This window comes from Peromyscus maniculatus, chromosome 7 (genome assembly GCF_049852395.1).
Source record: "Peromyscus maniculatus bairdii isolate BWxNUB_F1_BW_parent chromosome 7, HU_Pman_BW_mat_3.1, whole genome shotgun sequence".
Lineage (NCBI taxonomy): Eukaryota > Metazoa > Chordata > Mammalia > Rodentia > Cricetidae > Peromyscus > Peromyscus maniculatus.
This window is the reverse complement of record NC_134858.1, coordinates 119,206,824-119,226,640: the sequence shown is the minus strand read 5'-3', so window position 1 is coordinate 119,226,640 and position 19,817 is coordinate 119,206,824. Positions and strand designations below refer to the sequence as shown.

Below are 19,817 nucleotides of genomic sequence, written 5' to 3'. Positions count from 1 at the left end.
ACCTGGAAACACAGAAGAAGGCGCTACCCAGCCACTAAACCAGATCACCAGAATCATAAGTATATAATTCACCGACTGAAATCAGCTGTCCCTGAAGAAACAGCCCAATAGCACCAATTTAACCAAGAACCCCTACTAAACCAAGACTTAAAATTAGAACAAGAGAGGCACTCTCAGACACAGACACCACCTGCACCGCACAGAGGAAAAGATGAGTAGACGCCAGTGCAAAAATACAGGCAACAACATAAAGACCTATATGGCAACATCAGAACCTAGTGATTCTACACCTGCAAGACCTAAACATACCATGACAGAAGAAACAGAAGAAATCAACCCTAAAAATGACTTTAAGAAGATGATAGAGGCCCTTAAAGAAGAAATAAAACATTCCCTCAATGAGGAAATAAAAACTTTCCTTAAAGAGGAAATGAAAAACTCTCTTAAAGAGGAAATAAAAAACTCCCTTAAAGAAATGGAAGAAAAAGCCGGGCGGTGGTGGCGCACGCCTTTAATCCCAGCACTCGGGAGGCAGAGCCAGGTGGATCTCTGTGAGTTCGAGGCCAGCCTGGGCTACCAAGTGAGTTCCAGGAAAGGCGCAAAGCTACACAGAGAAACCCTGTCTCGAAAAACCAAAAAAAAAAAAAAAAAAAGAAATGGAAGAAAAAACGAACAAAAAATGGGAAGAAATCAAATCAAGCCAAGAAAAAGCAATTAAACAGATGAAAGAAACATTCCAAGATCTGAAAAATGAATTTGAGACAATAAAGAAAACACATGCTGAGGGAATGCTGGAAATAGAAATCCTGACAAAACGAACAGGAACTACAGAAACGAGCATAACCAACCGATTGCAAGAGATGGAACAGAGAATCTCTGACACTGAAGACACGATAGAGAAAATAGATTCGTCAGTCAAAGAAAACACTAAAGACAAAAAAGTCCTAACACAAAACGTCCAGGAAATTTGGGACACCGTGAAAAGACCAAACCTAAGAATAATAGGGATAGAAGAAGGAGAAGAATACCAACTCAAAGGCACAGAAAATATATTCAACAAAATCATAGAAGAAAACTTTCCTAACCTAAAGAAAGAAATACCTATGAAGATACAAGAAGCTTACAGAACACCGAATAGGCTGGATCCAAAAAAAAAGTCCCCTCGCCACATAATAATCAAAACACTAAACACACAGAACAAAGAAAAAATATTAAGAGCAGCAAAGGAAAAAGACAAGGTAACATATAAAGGTAAACCCATCAGAATAACACCAGACTACTCAATAGAGACTATGAAAGCTAGAAGATCATGGACAAATCTCATGCAGACACTAAGAGACCACGGATGCCAACCCAGACTATTATACCCAGCAAAACTCTTAATCACCATAGGCGGAGTAAACAAAATATTCCAGGATAAAACCAGATTTAATCAATACCTGTCTACAAACCCAGCCCTACAGAAAGCACTAGAAGGGAAAATTCAACCCAAAGAAGCTAAACACATCCATGAAAAATCAAGCAATAGATAATCCCACACCAACATACACCACAGAAGAAACAAGCTGGTGTAGCTATCCTAATATCTAGAGAAAAAGGATGTTTCAAAAGAGAAGAAGTCTTGTGGCAATGCCTCAGTGGTCCAGGTAACTACCAGAACTCGGAAAAGTTGGTTGAACTTGGGATTGACTGGGAGGCCAAAGATTTAAAAAGCAGAAGATTCTCTCAAGACACAAGTTGTGTGATAATAGTGTGTTTTTTGTGTGTGAATGAGAATTTGTAAATGTTGAATTCTAGGCTTCGAAAATCATTGTCAGTGCAGATCAAGCTGCAAGTATTTATGTTTTAAAACTTAAATTATAAAGCTAGTTACGTCTTTCTAACAACTAGTTTTAATGTTTATGAGCATATTTTACCTACATTACCTTTTCAGGATGTTGAGAAAGATGCATCACAAGCACAGGCTGGAGGCTGGGGGCTAAATGGTTTTGAGGAAGAGGTCTTCGTGGACTCTTTCATAGAGCAAAGGGAAGCAATGCCTTCTGGGAAATGAGCTAAGTTTTAATCTAGTCTTTAAGATTAGAAGTCAAAAACAAAAATATTAAGGAAAGGAAAACCTAATTGATCTTTGAAGTATTGTTATGTGGAATTGAGTGGGATTTTTGAGGCCTTGCTTCCAGAAAACAAGGACTTGGTTGTCAGGCCTATATTAGGCCTAAACCTTGGTGCCATGTAGTTGTACTTAAATCATTTCAATGGAAAGTGTCTTAGTGATTGGAACTTCTAGTGCAGTTTGGAGTTCTTCCATTTGAAAAATGTGATATTTGCATGGGATTGTTTGAATCTTGTTTTCTAGTCCCTCCCCATCACCACCCTCATAGTCTGAAGGTAGATTTTTCTCTTGATAAAGGAACAAAAAAGGTGAACATCTTGTTTGTAAATAGGTATCTAGTAACTAGTGGTAAACTTGAAATGGTAGAATTCTTTAAAGCCTAATTCTAGGTAGCCTTAAGAAAAATGTATCTTAATTATTTTTGAGCCTGTATTCACCTTGTTTTTTTCAAATATCTTAAGTTATATTTTCTTTTTCAGAGCTGCTTCTTATTTGGGGCTACTTTTTTTTTTTTTAATTGAGGCGTAATTCATAAAAGGGTATATTGTTTTGATGAGACTTTTTACAACTGTGGCTGGATGTCTTTCTTTAGTCTTCCAAGAAGGGCCATTTTAGTTTTTTAAAGTTACTTTTTAAAGTCATGAGGTCAACAACTTGGACTACTATGCATGTAAGTGCTAATACAAATTAAAGCCCAAGTTGACCTCCAGCAGCAGTTCATTCTATGTTGACAGTGAGAGAACACTTTGCCTGTTAGGATACTGTTACTCGTGGACTGAAATGCTGAAGAAACCCCTCCCCCTATTTTGTTTTTTGCAAAAATCAAGGTATATTCTAGGGTTTCCTGGTTGACCTCAACAGATAAACTGAGATGATAGTCTTAGTTCAGAAATGATCTGAATGTAGATTTACAGTCTACGTGTACAGCTGGCTAAGTGAGATCGCTTTCACAGTTCTGCATGTATCCCATCGGCTCCCCATTAGTCACTGAACTCTTAAAACTGGTATTGTAACATTATCACAATGTTTTGCGCCAATTTTATAAACTTTACAGTGCAATATGTGTTCCTTTTCTGAGGCAAACCAAAGGTATATTTCTCAAGGTTCTGCTGCTATCAGCAGCGTTGATGGAGGATTTTTTATACATATGTAATAGATAGAAATAAACCAGAAAAAAAGAAGAAAAAAAAAGTGGTGGAGGAAAAGGTGAACACTGCAAGAATACTCAAAAGGGCTGAGAGTTGCAAACGCCAAGAATGGCTTTGCATAGTAAATGGAATAGAACAGCTCTGAACTATAGCTTACTTTTCCTGGTTTGGTCTGACAGAATGATTGAATGCTTTTGTACAAAAATCAGAGCCTTAAAAACAAGGATTTGGTGAGATTGTAAAATGGTGTGCCACTTTGGCAAAACAGTTTGGTGGTTGGCCAAAATGCAAAACATTGTTACTCTGTTACTCAACAATTCTACCCTTAGGAATATATCCTCAAACTACTGAAAATGTGTACCTATGAAACATGTACATGAAGGTTGACAGCAGTGTGTTGCTAATAGTAAAAAAGTTAAAACAACTCAAATAGCTATCAAATACTGGAGAGAAATAAAATGTGGCTTATTCATACAATAGAATATTATTAAGACATAAAAATGAATGAGAAACTGACAGATTAAATGACTTTGGTGAACCTTCATAATTTCATTTGTAGATCTTTCCATTTCTAATTTATAAATACATTTGGGGTTATAAATTATAAATGTACTGCCTCCTGTCAACATTGTATACTTCTATTTGATGATTTCTGTGTCAAACATTATATGGAAATGTTTCCAAGTATTTTCTGTATTAACTGTGAATGAATAGAACAAAATAAATTGCCTGTGATGGAAAAAAAAAAAAAAAAGATACTGTGCGGATTGCATCGAGGATAAACTCACAGGTCAATCCAAACAAAATTCCTTTCTTATTAGTATTTAATACAGAGAACCTGAGAACAGTCCTGAACACACCCTAAAGCAGGGGCCTTCAGTGCTAATGTGTTTATTATAAATGATCTTGGAAATCGGAGTGACTGGTCTAGGCTAGTGAAAACTGCAGAAAGTTCAATGATGTACCACGAGCTGGTTCTCAGTGACATTACCACCAGAGAAGCGGGATTGTCTTTAAAAGAGGGTAGCATGATGACATACAGGGTATAATAATGAGAAAAAAAGAGATATGTAAATGACAAAGGAGATATTAATTTCGTCTTCAGATTTTTAAATTGTGTGTATATCTGTGTATAGGCATATGGATGAGTACAGTGCTCACACACGCCAGAAGAGCATCAGGTTTCCTGAAGCTGGAGTTACAGATGCATGTGAGCTGCCCGACATGGGTGCTGGGAATGAGCTCTGGTCTCCTAGAAGAGCAGCCCTCTCTCCAGTCCCAGAACATGTGACTTTCTAAAGAACAGAACTACAGGGATGGAGGCTAGCTCGATGACACAGCACTTGCCCACATGTTGGAGGCTCTGGATTTATCTTTTTTTTTTTTTTAAGATTTTATTTTTTTTATTATGTATACAGCATATATGACAGCAGGCCAGGGGAGGGCACCAGATCTCATTACAGATGGTTGTGAGCCCCCACGTGGGTGCTGGGAATTGAACTCAGGACCTCTGGAAGAGCAGTCAGTGCTCTTAACCTCTGGGCCATCTCTCCAGCCCCTGGATTTATCTTTCTGTGGAGGAAGTAAAGCAGAATTTATTGCTTGGTGTGGTGGTGCCCTCCTGTACTCTCCGCATTTGGAGGCTGAGGCAAGAGGATCACCACAGTTTGAGGCTAGCCTAGACTACATAGGCCATCTTGGGCTACCTAGTGAGACTCTGTCCAAACAAACAAACAGAATTATTATAAAAGGCATCCCTTTAAAGTCTGGATGCATTGAGAACTGGTACAGTACTTGCTTAGTGCCTAGCATGTACAAGACCCTGGATTAATGCCAGCATTAAAAGAATAGAGAAGAAGAAGACAGAAGGGGAGAGGAAGAGGGAATGAAAGGCAGCTGTCACTTGAATAAGCATTAGTAACATTAAATATTAACTTTTAAAATCATGCTCCTCTGTCAGGTCATCACACTGCGTTCTCGCTCTCTCTCTCTCCCTCTCCCTCCCTCCCTCCTTCCTACATCTCTGAGTTCTTAAACAGCAGCTCTGCCACCCAGTGGCATAACTTTATGCTACAATGATTTGACTCCTGGAATTCCAGCTTAGCCAGTCAACCTTGGTCCTTGCTACGTCTATATGGGAGGAAGCTGCCTAATTTTTCTGTGACTTTTGCTTTTAAATACAGACAGACTCACTCTCCATGGAGTTAAAAAAAAGGGAAATGATGGGGCTGGGGAGATGACTCAGCTGTTAAGAGCATTAGCTGCTCTTACAGAGGATGCAGGTTCAATTCCCAGCACCCACACGGTGGTTCACAACCATCTGTAACTCCAGTACTAGAGCATCCAGCGCCCTCTTCTGGCCTTCTCAGGCACTGCATGCAACATGACGCACATACTGACAGGCAGAAAAACACACACATAAAATAATGCACAATACCTATAACAATTATTTTTTAAAAAACAGAAAAGAAGGGAGATGAGAATAGTTTTAAGTTATTCTGTGTAGTTCCCCACTACTCATTCAGATCAAGAAGACCCCTCCTAACATGGCTAACCCACTCCTAAGGCCACATCCCCCTTGGCCACCCTTCTACAGATGTCACGGGGACTCATGGCAGACCTGACCTGGGGCCCTAGCAAGGAAGGACTGGTCATCACACTGCTGTGCCCATAGAAGGGGCCAGCTACTTACGGAAGTATTTCAGCGTCTCTTCAATCTGCTCGGTTGTGAGGTCAATGTTGGCATCTGGGGAAATGAGAGGTGTATGCAGCCAGTCATCATGGTCGTAACCGTAGATGGTGTCAGCTCTTAGCTTGTAATGGGGCAGCTGCTCCTCCAGCAGGCTAATGATCTCAACTTCTGGAAGGTTGGTGCTGTTGCACACGTCTAGAGAGAAGAAGATAGGGGTGTAAGTGTGGCCTTAGGGAGCGAAGACACCGTCACGCATGTCTTGTCACCCACCTGCAACAGGCAAAATCCAGGCAAGGACGTATCGGGGTCTTTTCTAATTTGAAATCTACTCTAAAGACTTAGAGTTGATAAGGTGGAGATGTCTAATGGGCAAAGGGTACAAGTAGATACTGAGCATAGCTTAGAACACTGAACATCCCAGTATGGTGTCCTAGTCAGGTTACTGTTGCTGTGATCAGACACCATGACCAAACACAACTTGGGGAGAAGGGTTTCTATCTCTCACAGTTCCATGTAACAGTTCATTATCAAAAGCAGTCAGGGCAGGAACCTGGAGGTAGGAGCTGATGCAGAGGCCATGGAGGGGGCTGCTTACTGGCTTGCCTCCCATGGCTTTCTCAGCCTGCTTCCTTGTAGAACCCAAGACCACCAGCCCAGGGATGACCCCCACCCACCAATCACTAAAGAAAATGCTCTACAGACCTGTCTACAACCCAATCTTATAGAGGCATTTTCTCAATTGAGGTTCCTTCCTCTCAGATGACTTCAGCTTGTGTCAAGTTGACATAAAACTAGCCAGTACATATAGTGACTGTGATTGACAGCCACTAAGTGTAGATTTCAAAATAACAAGTAGAGAGGATTTTGAAGGATCCCAACACCATGAAATAAAAGGTGCATGTTTAAAGTAACAGATAAATCAATAGTGTGACTGGATACTATAAACTATATGCATGTACTAAACTGTAGCACTGTACCCATAAACATGCATAATTATTATGAGTCAACAAAGACTTATAATTTTGGGGCTTTTTTTTTTTTTTTGAAACAGTGTAGCTGTGGTTGTCCTGGAACTTGCTCTGTAGACCAGGCTGGCCTCAAATTCACAGAAATCTGCCTGCCTCTGCCTCCTGAGTGCTGGGGTTAAAGGTGTGCACCACCCCACCGAGAAGAGACTAGTATTTTAACCTTAGAACTCTGTGTGCTGACTACTTTCCATAGTAGCACCTACTGCTGAGTGCCTACTGTCTGAGAAGGGAACCGGCATTTTCGAGCTTTCACCTTCCAAGTCTTACATCCATTGTTGCTGTTTTGTTGGGTTTTTTTGTTTGTTTTGTTTGTTTTTTGCTGTCTTCTCTCAAGCATTCACTCTGGAGCCAACCCAGTCACCATTTAACCAAAGTACCCAATCGCTTCCTGCTGCACTTACCATATGTGCCCTCTCCTCACCTAGAATCTAGCCTATATTTAAGTTATTGATCCATCCATCCATCTATCCATTCTTCCTTCCTTCCATTCTTCCATCCATCCTCTCTTCCTTCTACTCTTCCATCCTTTTTCTTCATTCATCATCCATCCATTCATTCTTCCTTCCCTCTATCCTTCATTCCACCCATCTATCCTTCCTTCCTTCCATTCTTCCATCCATCCATCCATCCATCCATCCATCTATACATACATCTATCCATCCATCCATTATTCCGTCATTCTATCCATCAATCCATCCTTCCATCTGTCCACCCATCCATTATTCCTTCCATCGATCCACCCTGCCAGCCATGTTTTGAATACCAGAGCATAGGGGACATAGGAGAGCACAACCATCAGTGCTGGCCTCACCACAGCGGTGCTCCCTCCTGTGTCCACCATCCTCCCAGGCACAGCGGTGCTCCCTCCTGTGTCCACACCATCCTCCCAGGCACAGCGGTGCTCCCTCCTGTGTCCACCATCCTCCTCCCAGGCACAGCAGTGCTCCCTCCTGTGTCCACCACCATCCTCCCAGGCACAGCAGTTCCTCCTCCTGGAGGAACACTGGAGCGAGGCTGGCGGTCTGCTTTCCTCTCAGCGCAGGAGTCCAGTGGATGGGTTGGTGCCGCCCACATCCAGGGCTGGTCTTCCCACTTCAGTGAGACCTCTCTGGAAACAACCTCACAGACATACCTGGAGGCGTGTTTCCACGGTGACTCTAAATACAGTCAACTGACGGTGAACCTCCCCCACACAGCCCACCTGTAGCACAAATGCTAATAATAATGGTCTTAATAATAAAAACCCAAAGTCAGATATGGGGGTGAAGCTGAAAGATCAGAGAAGCGGAGTCTCTAGCTGTTGCAGAATATTATTTTAAGGTGCGTTACTTTTGTTTATGCTCTGGGACATTTGTTTAATGATGCAAAGATGTGCTTGATTAAATAAAATTCACCTGAGGCCAGGAGGCTGCGTCAGCAACCAGCTGACAGGAAGTGGTAGGGAGGAGCCAGGTGGAGAAGGGTTTGTAAGGAGGGCGAGGAGAAGGGCGAGGGCTTTAAAAAAAAAAAAAAGATTTATTTATTTATTATGTATACAGCATGTATTCCTGCAGGCCAGAAGAGGGCGCCAGATCTCATTACAGATGGCTGTGCACCACCATGTGGTTGCTGGGAATTGAACTCAGGACCTCTGGAAGAGCAGTCGGTGCTCTTAACCTCTGGGCCACCTCTCCAGGCCCTTTCCCTTTTTTTTTTTTTTTTTTTTAAGACAGGGTTCCTCTGTGTAGTTTGGTGCCTGGCCTGGATCTCGCTCTGTAGCCCAGGCTGGCCTCGAACTCGCAGAGATCCACCTGGCTCTGCCTCCCGAGTGCTGGGATTAAATTTGTGCACCACCACCGCCCAGCTGCAAGAGGGCTTGTGGAGGACGAGAGCAAGGAGAGGAGGTGAGCTGTCTGCTGTTCAGCCTCTGAGGAGCAGATTCCACCTCAACCTTTGGATCTGGAGTTCTTTAGAGGGACACAGGCTGCTTAGCTAAGTTCCCCTCATAGCTTTGAGAGAGCCGGTGCCTGAGGGAACCGATTTCCCTCCGGCCATGGCCAGCCAAAGTGCTGCTGGTAGCGGCAGAGCTGCAGGGCTGGTTCGGACAGGCCTGGCTTAAAAGGCGGCAACAACTTCTTAAAAAGACAGCAGCCAGCCACTAGAAAGTCCTCTCACCTCCAGGAATCCTCAGACGGAAAGGGCCCGAGCTCCCGTACCCACCCTGCCTTCTCTCTCAGCCCAGCCATATCACTTCGTATTTCCTCGAGATCCAAGCGCTGGGATCAAAGGTGTGGGCCACCACTGCTTGTCCTCTGGTGGCCAGCTCCATTTGTTAGAGCACCAACAAAATATAACCACATTCCACCCAAGCAGTCTTTTTAATTGAACGGCAGTTCAGCCGTGTGACACATGGAATGAGGACACAGACCATGGCACCCTGGAGACTTCTACCCCGCGCTTACTCACAAGGACAGATAATGATGGAATTCTGGCATCAGCCACGAGCTCAGCCCTGTTAGCGGGAGTCTATAACAGTAAACTGCCTGGGAGCAGCAGTGGTCTCGTCAGCCCGGAACCAACTGCTCTCTGTGTGGACAGGGAGGGCAGTGAACTCTGGGTTTTGCACTAAGAATCAGTCTTCATCTGGGAAAAAACAATCAGAAAGGTAGCAAACACTCTGAATGTGGGGACCTGGATAAAGGTGGAGATGAGGCCTGGTCACCTTCTGGTGTGCTCCAGGTGGAAAGGGCAGGGGAGGGGACACTCTGGAATATGAAACCACCTGCCACGTGGGGAAGCGGAGGTGCTGAGGGGTACTGCTAAAACAGGGGAGCCCAATTAAAGGGGAACAGCCGAGCCCTGAGCACACGCTCAGAAGAAATGACTGATTGGCAGAGGGAGGAGGGAGAGCCACATGAGAACACCAGCTAGGCTGGGCCTCCCCTCCTCCCCCTGGAGCAGCCAAGGCAAGATGGAAGAAGGCAGTGACATGGTGGGGAGGCAGGTCCTGCTCCTCTGTTCCTCATGAGGTGGCCCTACAGCACCCTCACAGTGTATTAAATCACTCAGGAAGACACATCTGTGAACTGTCCCTCTCGGGGTGGGCCTGGCTGTCCACGCCCACCCCGAGATCCCCCACAGCCTGCACGGCCTCGCTCAGTTCAGTCTGTAAATCTCACTGCAGAACATTCCCATGCAGGAAGCCAGCATGGTTTCTCAAAGTGCTCAGAGAAGAATTAATGATTGGAAGGTAAGGCAACGGGATTTGATGGTGCTTTAGGGCTACGGCCCTGCGGAGAGAGAATGTCTGCATCTGGGCGCAGGGGCTCTCTGCCTAACATGAGAAGGGCAAGCCCCAGCATATTCGGCATCTCAACTAGCAAAGCCTAGACCAGACCTGCTGTGTCCCAAAGGAAGGTCTGGAGAACAGAAGCCATGACCGCCCTCAGAAAGTGACAGCCCAGTGTCCTCAAGACAGGACCTCCCCTTCCTGCTCAGCTCCCAGGGAAACACTGTCCTCACAGGCCCACAGTGAGTGACTCCCTCTCCTCACCAGGAGGTGAGAAGTCCAGTGCCACTCGGGGAGACTCCTCCCACTCCCAGCTTCTGCATGACCACCGTATGTGAAGGGGACCTGGGATCGAGACGGCTGCTGCCAGTCAGTGGCATCTTTTGGCTAAGCCAGCTCTGACCAAACCAGCCCTGTACAGCTGCTCAAACAAACCTGCCTGCGGGAGAGTGGGCAGCACGTCCCCAGGAACACCCACACCACACGACAGGCTGCATCCTCTGGTGTCTCCGAGTTGTTTGAGAGTGGGGAAGAGAACAGAGCTGGGGGGTGGAGAGTGGAGATCCCCTCTAAGAACAGCATGTCACGTGTGAGCTGTCAGCTGCTCAGCCACCGGGACTTGACCTGTTCTTCCAGGCCTGGGCCAAAATGCATTCTCAAACATCAGGGTATTTGATCTTTTTGTAATGTGGCCAACCATCTAGACATAAGCAAGGTTTCAGTTGCCTTCAAAACACAGAAAATTAAACAGGAAGGTCATGTGCTGGCAGCCAGGGATCTCTCCTTGGCCTCAGGCTCTGCGGAATTCCTATGAGAATGGGCATGAGTGTGCTGGCTGGAGAAGACACCAAGGCCTGAGGGGGGGGCAAATGTAGCATAAAGAACTACCAAGAATCCCAGGACTGAGGCTGGGGGTGGCTCAGTCAGCAAAGTGCTTGCCATACACGCACAAGGAAACCCCAGGTCAATCGACAGGAACCACATAAAAAAGCTGGGGTGTGGTGGTGCACACTTGTCATCCCAGCTCTGGGGAGGCAGGGACAGGTGGGTCCCTGAGGCTTGCTAGTCAGCAGCCCAAGCAGCCTGCTTGGTGATCTCTAGGCCAGTGAGAGACTCTGCCTCAACAAACAAGGTGTCCAAGGAATGACACCCAGGGTTGTTCTCCGGCCTCCACACACATTTCACTCACTCACACACAGACACACACACAGACACACAGACACACACACACACACATGAAGGGACACAGAATCCACAGGAATATTGCCAACTCTCGAAACCCACAGCCAGGTATTTGCAGACTGTCCCACCTGGAAAGTGATGACAAGGTTCTATTTGCTCAGCTTCATAGGTGGAGAAGCTGAGATTCCCAGGCGCACGGACGACCTTGTTAGTCACGGTCATGTGACTAAGCAGGTGGCGGCAGCCCCCGTCTGAGAAGCCGCAGCAGCTAACAGGAGGTCCTTCTGCCACCGCTGCCCATCTCTGGACGCATGCACATGAAACTTGGGATTTCCCATGACATCACCCCAGGAGATGGGTAGAGGAGGCTCCCCACGTGGGCCACAGACTAGACTGTCGAGCTGTGTCCCTGCCTCTGCCCAGGTGCAGGCGCTAGCCATCATTAGCCACACAGGCAATGCCAGGGCATGGTCACAGCAGCCCTGAGTGCCTGGCAAGGTGAGGCGAGCACACGGCACCTTCCATGTAAACTGGAGAGAGAAGCACATGAAGGCCTGTGTAGCATGAATCCTAATTAATCTTAACAATAAAACCCCAGAGTCAGATATCGAGGGTGAAAGCTGAAAGTTCAGAGAAGCAGAGCAGCAGCCACCAGAGAGACTTCTTACCTCTAGGAATCCTCAGGCTGAGAGCTGGAGAGATGGCTCAGAGGTTAAGAGCACTGACTGCTCTTCCAGAGGTCCTGAGTTCAATTCCCAGCACCCACATGGTGGCTCACAACCATCTGTAATGAGATCTGGCTTCCTCTTCTGTATACATAATAAATAAATAAATCGTTTAAAAAAAAAAAAAGAATGGATAGTCAAGGAATCCTCAGGCTGATCCTGTCTCCAGGGGGCGAGATCCTGTCTCCAGAATCCTGAATCAGACTGAATGCAATGAGTTCCTGTTTCCTCCCACCTTATATTCCTCTCTGCTCAGCCATATCCCTTCCTGTCTCCACTTTCCTAGTGCTGGGGTTAAAGGTGTGAGCCATCACCAACCTCTGTTTCTCTGTTAGACTGGATTAATCTCATGTAGACCAGGGTGGCCTTGAACTCACAGAAATCCAGATGGATCTCTGCCTCCCGAGTGCTGAGATTAAAGGTGTGTGCCACCACTGCCTGGCCTCTATGGCTAATTAGTGGCTTAGCTTCACACTGATCATCAGGAAAACTTTATTTCTTAGATCGCAAACAAAATATCACCACAGGCCTGCCTTACGGTCACAATCCATGAGCGGCTCTGCCTCTGATGAAGCAACCAAGCCCACATCTGAACCACTCTTCCCAGCTCAGCCCCTGCGGTTTTTTTCTACCTCCTCTTCAGGTAAGACACGCCAACCTCTTGCCATTCTTCAGGGCTCCCCACCCCAACACACACAACCTTTCTTTAACCAGCTATTTTAGACACCTCTAGAATGTTCACTGCCCATACCACCGTACCCTAAAATGTCACTCAAATGCCAGCTTGTGTTTGTGAAGTCTCGCCTGACCAGTCCCCCAGGCTCCCACACTGCTCAGCACATACACAATTACACAACATGCCAGGCAGGACTTTCTCCACATCTCCTCCCCCCAGCTAAGAGCTACTCAGGAGAAAGGACTCCAATCACGGCCCAACCTCAAACAAAGCCCTGAAGATGTCGCTTCAAAAGTCAAAGTGCTTGGAAGTGTTCAGATAAACAAAGGGCAGCCAGGGCAGCCAGGGCAGCCAGGGTGGCCAGGGCAGCCGGGGTGGCCAGGGCAGCCAGGGTGGCACGCCTCATCATTCACCCCATCGACCCAGGATGAAGTGCCAACTCCAGCATGTAGGAGGTGCAGCCGTCACTGAAGAGGTCATCTCATGTCCCCAGCTCTCTGTCTGGTAGGAAAGAGAGTGTCACAGGGTGGTGGAAGTACCAAGTCCTGGGGAAACGCCGACATTATACCTGCCGTGGAAGTCTACTCCCATGATCCCTCAGGATCCCCCAAGCCCTAAGGTCTGGAATGAACCACCTGATAAGAAAAGGGCACCCCTCAGAGCTTCCTGGGAGGAAGGAAAGGGTGCAGGCCACTCCAGGAATCTTAGTCTACAGAGGTGGCTCTCTCCATTCCCAGGGACTCAGACAGAATCCACAGCCTCAGAGGGGGCTTCAAGGAGGCCCCTCCACCCGAGGATTTGCTCTGTGCTGAGGTGACCCACCAGGTGCCTCTTTCTTACAGCAGAGTCAATGGTTCTAAACTAGCGTTCAGGTTTAAAACTCAGAGAAACTTAGAAGTCAGGTTCTCACAGCTGGGCATAGTGGCTCACACAGTTAATCCCAGCACTCGGGAGTCAGAGGCGGGTGGATCTCTATGAGTTCGAGGCCAGCCTGGTCTACATAGCGAGTTCCAGAGCTGTTACACATAGAAACCCTGTCTCGAAAAACCAAAACAAAACAAAAGTCAGGTTCTCCGGGAGGGGGAGGGGGAGCTCCTTTTCTGCAGAGCACATAACTACTCTGAGGTGGCCACCCACAGATGGAGAAGGGATGCATCCCCTGGTTTCTGGGGCTGCTGCTTCTGTGCCATGCAGGAACTGAGGGGTTCTGGGCCCTGAGAACAGCTGTTAGGGAGCAAAGCACACACACACTCCTGAGCACTCGCAGATCGGAAGGCGAGGGAAACATCAGGGAAGTAAGGATAAAAGAGGGCAAACCGGGAAGGCAGAAAGTAGGAACAGGAGGGGCAGGAAGAGGAAGTCCTCAAGTACCAAGGGGAAGAAGCAGTACCACACTGCCACCTGCTGGACAGCCAGCCTATAGCAAGGCTTCAAGAATACAGTCTGGAGGCTTCACAAAACAAAACAAAACAAAAACCAAAAAAACCAAACCGAATCTATGACCAGCTCCAACCACTTCTACGTATTCACTCAAAAGACTCCAAGTCAGAACACCCCAGAGATTTTTGCACATCAGTGTTGACTGCGCACCATTCACAATAGCTGAGTTGTGGGACCAGCCTAGGTGCCCAGCATCAGAGGACTGGATACAGAGTGCGCTTTCTATGCACAATGGACCACTTTTCAGCCATAAGGAAGGATGAAGTCCTGCCATCTGCAGGAAAATGGATGTAACTGGAGACTCTCACACTGAACAAATTAAGGGCGTCTCAGAGAGGCAAATGCCCTGCATTTTCTCCCATTTTTAGCTCCTAGATTTTATACAGATCCATAATATTGGAGAGGTACAGGTAACAGAAAAGCTAAAATAGAGCTGTCCAGACCCTAGACTGTAAGGGACAAAGCTGGTGGATGGAGGTGGGGAGAGGCTGAGAAAGGGTGGCTAGAGGGGTACAGGGTGAACATGCTCAAAGAACACTCTGGAAACAGCCTTGTGTAACCCTGCATTGGGGGGCAAACAGCCTGGAGAAAGGTGTTTCTGTGCCGTTCTGCCCACACCGTACCTTGTAACCCCATCTAAACTCCATCTTCATCCATCTGGACTCAGTTTCTCTACCTGTAGAACTATAGCACGAGGAAGTCACTCTCTGCCCACCAGAAATGATTCTGAACAGCTGCAGAAAGGCCATGGGCGTTACAGAGCCTCCTCTGGGGTACCCACCACCCACAGCCCTTCTCTGTCCTCCAAAGCTGCTTCTGAGACTGAGGATCTGAATTTTTCACACACAATTCTCTGACTTCTTTAATTTTTAAACTCACATTTATTTATTTGGGGACATACATGCCACAGTGCACATGTGTGGAAATCAGTTCCCTCCTCTACCACATGGGTCATGGTGACCAAACTCCAGTCTTCAAGCTTACTCAGCTGGTGGACCTACTGAACCATCTTACCAGCCCCCAGGTCCCTTGATTTCTAACTGCTAGACTAATTTACAAGTTTTAGGCACTCAAGGGCCAAATTAAACAAGTCTGTGTGCAGGGATTTCCTACCCTGCACGTCACTGCAGGCCTCAGGAGTACGTCATGGCTACATTAACAGTGACAAGTAAACAGGACCCAACTGCAAGCTCCCATCTGTCTCTGACCTTTCCTCCCGTCCCTCCCCATTCCACTGCTTACCCATCAAATCTGCCTGCGGCCATCATGGTGAGGATGGCCAGCCCGGCCCCTGGTCCACTCCCAGGAGGAGCTGGCTGGAAACAGCTGCCCTCTCTGTGGCCTGTCACCCTTGGCAGCGACTGTTACAGACCCTCTGTGCCAACGCTTCCCAGGCCCCTCATCCGCTCTGCCACTCGTCTCCACACAGGCCTGGAAACCACCGGACTTTCTTGACACTATAAGGATGAAAGGACACAGACCCAAAGACACGCACCTGCCACACAGCACAGGAACTGGATGTGACTGCAATCAGTATCTGATGACCCAGAGCATCCTCATCTCAGGATCCTCTGGAAACTCGCCTAAGCGTCTCTGGAGAACTGTCTCAATCACTTATTTCTGCCTGTTTTGAAGACAGACCTCCTCTACGCAGCATTCTGCAGGGTAGCCTGGAACATCCCCGTCCCCAGCTCTGGAGTCCTGGGACCACACACTGAGACCACTGGCACTTATCTTCTATAGCACAGATGCTGTGACTCCACAGATTACAGGGGACAATCAGAGTCATCTACTGTCTCAACCACTTCAGCCAGCGACACCAAACAGCCCAGAGAGGCTGTGATACCACACAGCAAAACAGTAGCCAAACATGGGCCTTGAGCATAGCCTTCTAAACACCGGCTCCTGGGCTGACTCAGCAGCTTCTAGAACCTGCTGGACTTGTAACCAGAGCACAAAGCACTGGCTCTAATGGACCCAGAGTGCAGGAGACCTGGAAGCACATGTTACAGGCCAGGAAACAAGAGTGGACAGAGGGGAGAGCGAGGCCTCAGAGCCCCAGGGTGCTGGGTGAGCTGCGGGCTGAGCAGCTACCAGACAGAAGGCAGGACTCAGTGTCTGAGGCACTCCATGCTCTCAGTAGCCAGGAGGATCTCCAGAGCACAGAACAGACAAACACATAGGAAACTGAAAGCAAAAGCCAACAAAGCTGAGCTGCAGAGAAACTAATGATGCTGGAGAATTCTCTAGAATGGTAGCAGTCTAACCTGAAGAACTCAGTATCCAAAAAACCAACAGTGGCCTTACTTCGGGTGCATGGATCTGCCCACCATTCCCAACACACACACACACACACACACACACACACACACACACACACACACACACACACACACACAGAGGCCCTCACACAGGCCTAAGATACGTACCCTTGTCAAGCAGCTGAGCTGAGACAGTCCACCTACTCAGTCACATTTAGAAACAGGGTTTCCAGTGTGAGGCTAAAGGTCGACCTTGGGCAACTGATGTGGCGTGGTCCACGTGAGCACGCTGGTTTGTTGTGCAGCAGAGCAGGAAGAGCAGAGCAAAGGGAAGGAGGAGGGACCTGCTGAGAAGCCGCCTCCAAAATGCCCAAAGCAAAGCAGATGGTCTCCGCTGGTGACGTCGTGGCTTACTGTGGGCAAGCATGCCCTGGAAGGCCCACACATCAATGCAATCGGCTATTGATACATTTCCCTGGATGCAATCCTGTTGCTAGGTGATGGATGGTGCATGGCTGTTTATGGGTGGTGAAAATGTACAACCAGGCAGTGCTGGGTATGCAGTAGTTTAAATGCACTAATGGCACAGAATTAAGGACCGAGGCTGTAGCTCAATGGTAGAGTGCTTGCCTAGCATGCATGAGGCCTTTGGTTCAATCCCCAGAACTGCCAATTTAAGGGAGTGGGGCGGGAAGGGTACAGAATGATATGCTTTAAAAGTGTTCGTTCACAAACATGTATTTTAACACAATTTGTAAAAGAGTATCCTTGTTCAAAGATGATAATGAAACACTAATACACACAAACAGAATGACTAGAATCCAGTGGCAAATACTGGTGGGGAGACCTCAGGCCCAGGGGCAAAAAGAAGACAGGGATCCCAGAGCAAGTGAGACTAGCTGCATCAGTGAGCTCTGGGTTTGATTGAGAGACCTGCCTCGGTAAAGGTGGAAGATCAGTAGAAGCTGATTCCTTACATCAACCTTGGACCTCCACATGAATGTACACACATGTAAGTGCACTCATACACACATGTGCCCACACATAAAAGAATGCATATACACACAAATATACACTACACCACACATACACAATTATGCATTAAAATTCTTTCTCTTTCTCTCTCTCTCTCCCCCCCCCCTTCTCTCTCACACACACAAACACAAACACACATGAAAACAGGAGGCAAATAATGCCAGGAGTTGGAAAGGACACGAAGAAGTTACACACGGCAATAGAAGTGGGAGATAACAACGGCTTTGCCAGCAGCACACGTCGATAATCGACTTAAACCTTCACTGAAGTCTACACTCCAGATCGGTGGCTCATGATAGAAGACCTCAGTTAAGCTGTGTGGGTCTGACTTTGTCCAGTGAGCCTAGCTCTGTCCAATTATGAGACAATCTGAAATCAAAACTAAAGGTGATTCCACTGATAAGGAATAAAGCCCGGCTCCCTGGCACTCACCCACTGGCTCACGGGAGCCCCTTCCGACCCAGGCTGCAGGGTCTCTCCCCATGCTACAAGCAAGCCACAGCCAACCTCAGCTCAGAGACAACATTAGATCCCACATACCACAGGTTTGATCCCCACAACACACCCCTCAACTTCAGATACCAGCCGCAAGTCCAGAGTCCTACCTGTGCTCCTAGCTGAGGGCCGATGAGTCTGGGTTCCCACAGTCCACTTTGTGGGTCCAGTTAAATCTGCCTGAATGGCTCACAGACCTCACGGGAACGCACCTCAGCCTATGACAGACAGATGAGGCTAGAATAGAGCCACCTAGGTGGGCTCAAGCCTCTTCCTCGGTGCCACCATCCTGGAACCTCAGATCCTCAGCTACCAGGAAGTGAGGAAAACATCAAAAAAGCATGGCCAGCCGTGTGGAAACGTGGACAGGACAGTAGATCAGTGAAGCCGGCCACACCGGTCTGCTAGGATTCCTTAACCTTTCCTCCCTGAGGGTGAGGGCAGTCCCTTATGAAACAGGGTGTCCCTTCTACTGCCCAACAGGTACAGGATGGAGGCTTTGCTCACAGGCCAGGCAACATGTGGGGGTTGGGGGAGCCCGGAGAAGGTAAGGGCACTCGCTGCCAAGTCTGTCACCTGAATTCAATCCCACATTGTGGAAATAGAACCCTGGCTCCTTCCAACTGTCCTCTGACCTCCACTCACAGGCACGGCACACATGTGCACATGCACACACATATACACACAATAAATACATCAGTGTGTGTGTGTATGTATGTATGATAAGTTCATTTTTAAAAGAAGTGAGGGTGGCCCACTTCTGAGAGAAGCAGGCGGAGGCGATGACTCGGGAGACCTCATGAAGGCAGACCATCAGAAGGCTCAGGACCGGGGGAGAAGTCTGAGACTCCAGAGCTGATAATGCTTATTATAAACAAAGGGAGTGTGTGTGTGTGTGTGTGTGTGTGTGTGTGTGTGTGTGTGTGTGTGTGTGTGTGTGATGTAGCCTAGGCTAGCCTTGAACTCCCAATGCAGCCAAGGATGATCATAAACTCCTGCCTCTACCTTGCACATGCTGGGGTAATAGGTGTGGCCATCACGTCTGGTTTATGCTAGAAACTGACCCCAATGATTCCTGCATGCTAGGCAAGCACTCAGTCAGCCGCACGCCAGCCCCATGGATTGCATTTTTTTTTTTTTTGGAAGTAGGCTTTTATATTAAACCTAATTACATCCACTGATAAAAATTATACTAAGGTGCTGAAGAATTCTGTAAAAACTTGAGGACATTTCTCTAACATTTTTTGATTCAATTATGCAAGGCTAAGAGTGGCCCTGGGAAGAGTTATAATAATTTTTAATGACATTGCTAGCTGGGTGTGCTGGTGTACATCTGGAGTTCCAGGACTTGGGAAATTGAGGCAGAAGGCTGCTAAGTTCTACACCAGCTGAGCCACACAGTAAGTGTCCCCCGTCTCACTGGGAAGGCACCTTGACAGCCAGGGGCACTTGGGTCAAGTGTCATGAAACAAAGACAGGCTTAGAAGTATGAAGCCCTCTGCTAAGTGGCTTGGAAAAGCACGCATCAGGCTGTAAGGATGCATCCCATCCTCCTCTTTACTCTCTGGACTGGGTTGCAAGGTGAAATCACCTGCCGAGAAAGCACACCATGGGGTCAGAGGCAAGACCATCCAGAGTCCACAGTCCTCAAGGGCGATGCCCCAGAGAGAGTGGAGTCTCAGGCTGCTGCTGCTGCCCAGACAAGTTTGTCAACAGCCTGCGGCAGGATTTCCCAGGGCAGTCCAGGATAGAGC

The 19,817-nt window shown here is 47.4% G+C and overlaps 1 protein-coding gene across 11 annotated transcripts in view; it reads right to left on the bottom strand.

Annotated features, from left to right (window-relative positions):
• Trak1 (trafficking kinesin protein 1) overlaps positions 1-19,817 on the bottom strand; it is a 179,326-nt gene that overhangs the window by 75,965 nt on the left and 83,544 nt on the right. For 9 of the 11 annotated variants that reach the window (XM_076577392.1, XM_076577399.1, XM_076577400.1 and 6 more), the window contains one exon: positions 5,954-6,148. Coding sequence is in view for 5 of the 11 variants with exons in the window: in XM_076577386.1 (XP_076433501.1) it covers positions 5,954-6,148 (195 nt within the window). In the remaining 6 variants the exon portion in view is untranslated. Of the gene's footprint in view, positions 1-5,953; positions 6,149-16,701; positions 16,861-18,173; positions 18,399-19,817 lie in introns of those variants that run through there. The other 2 variants (XM_076577396.1, XM_076577395.1) reach the window with 2 other exon arrangements.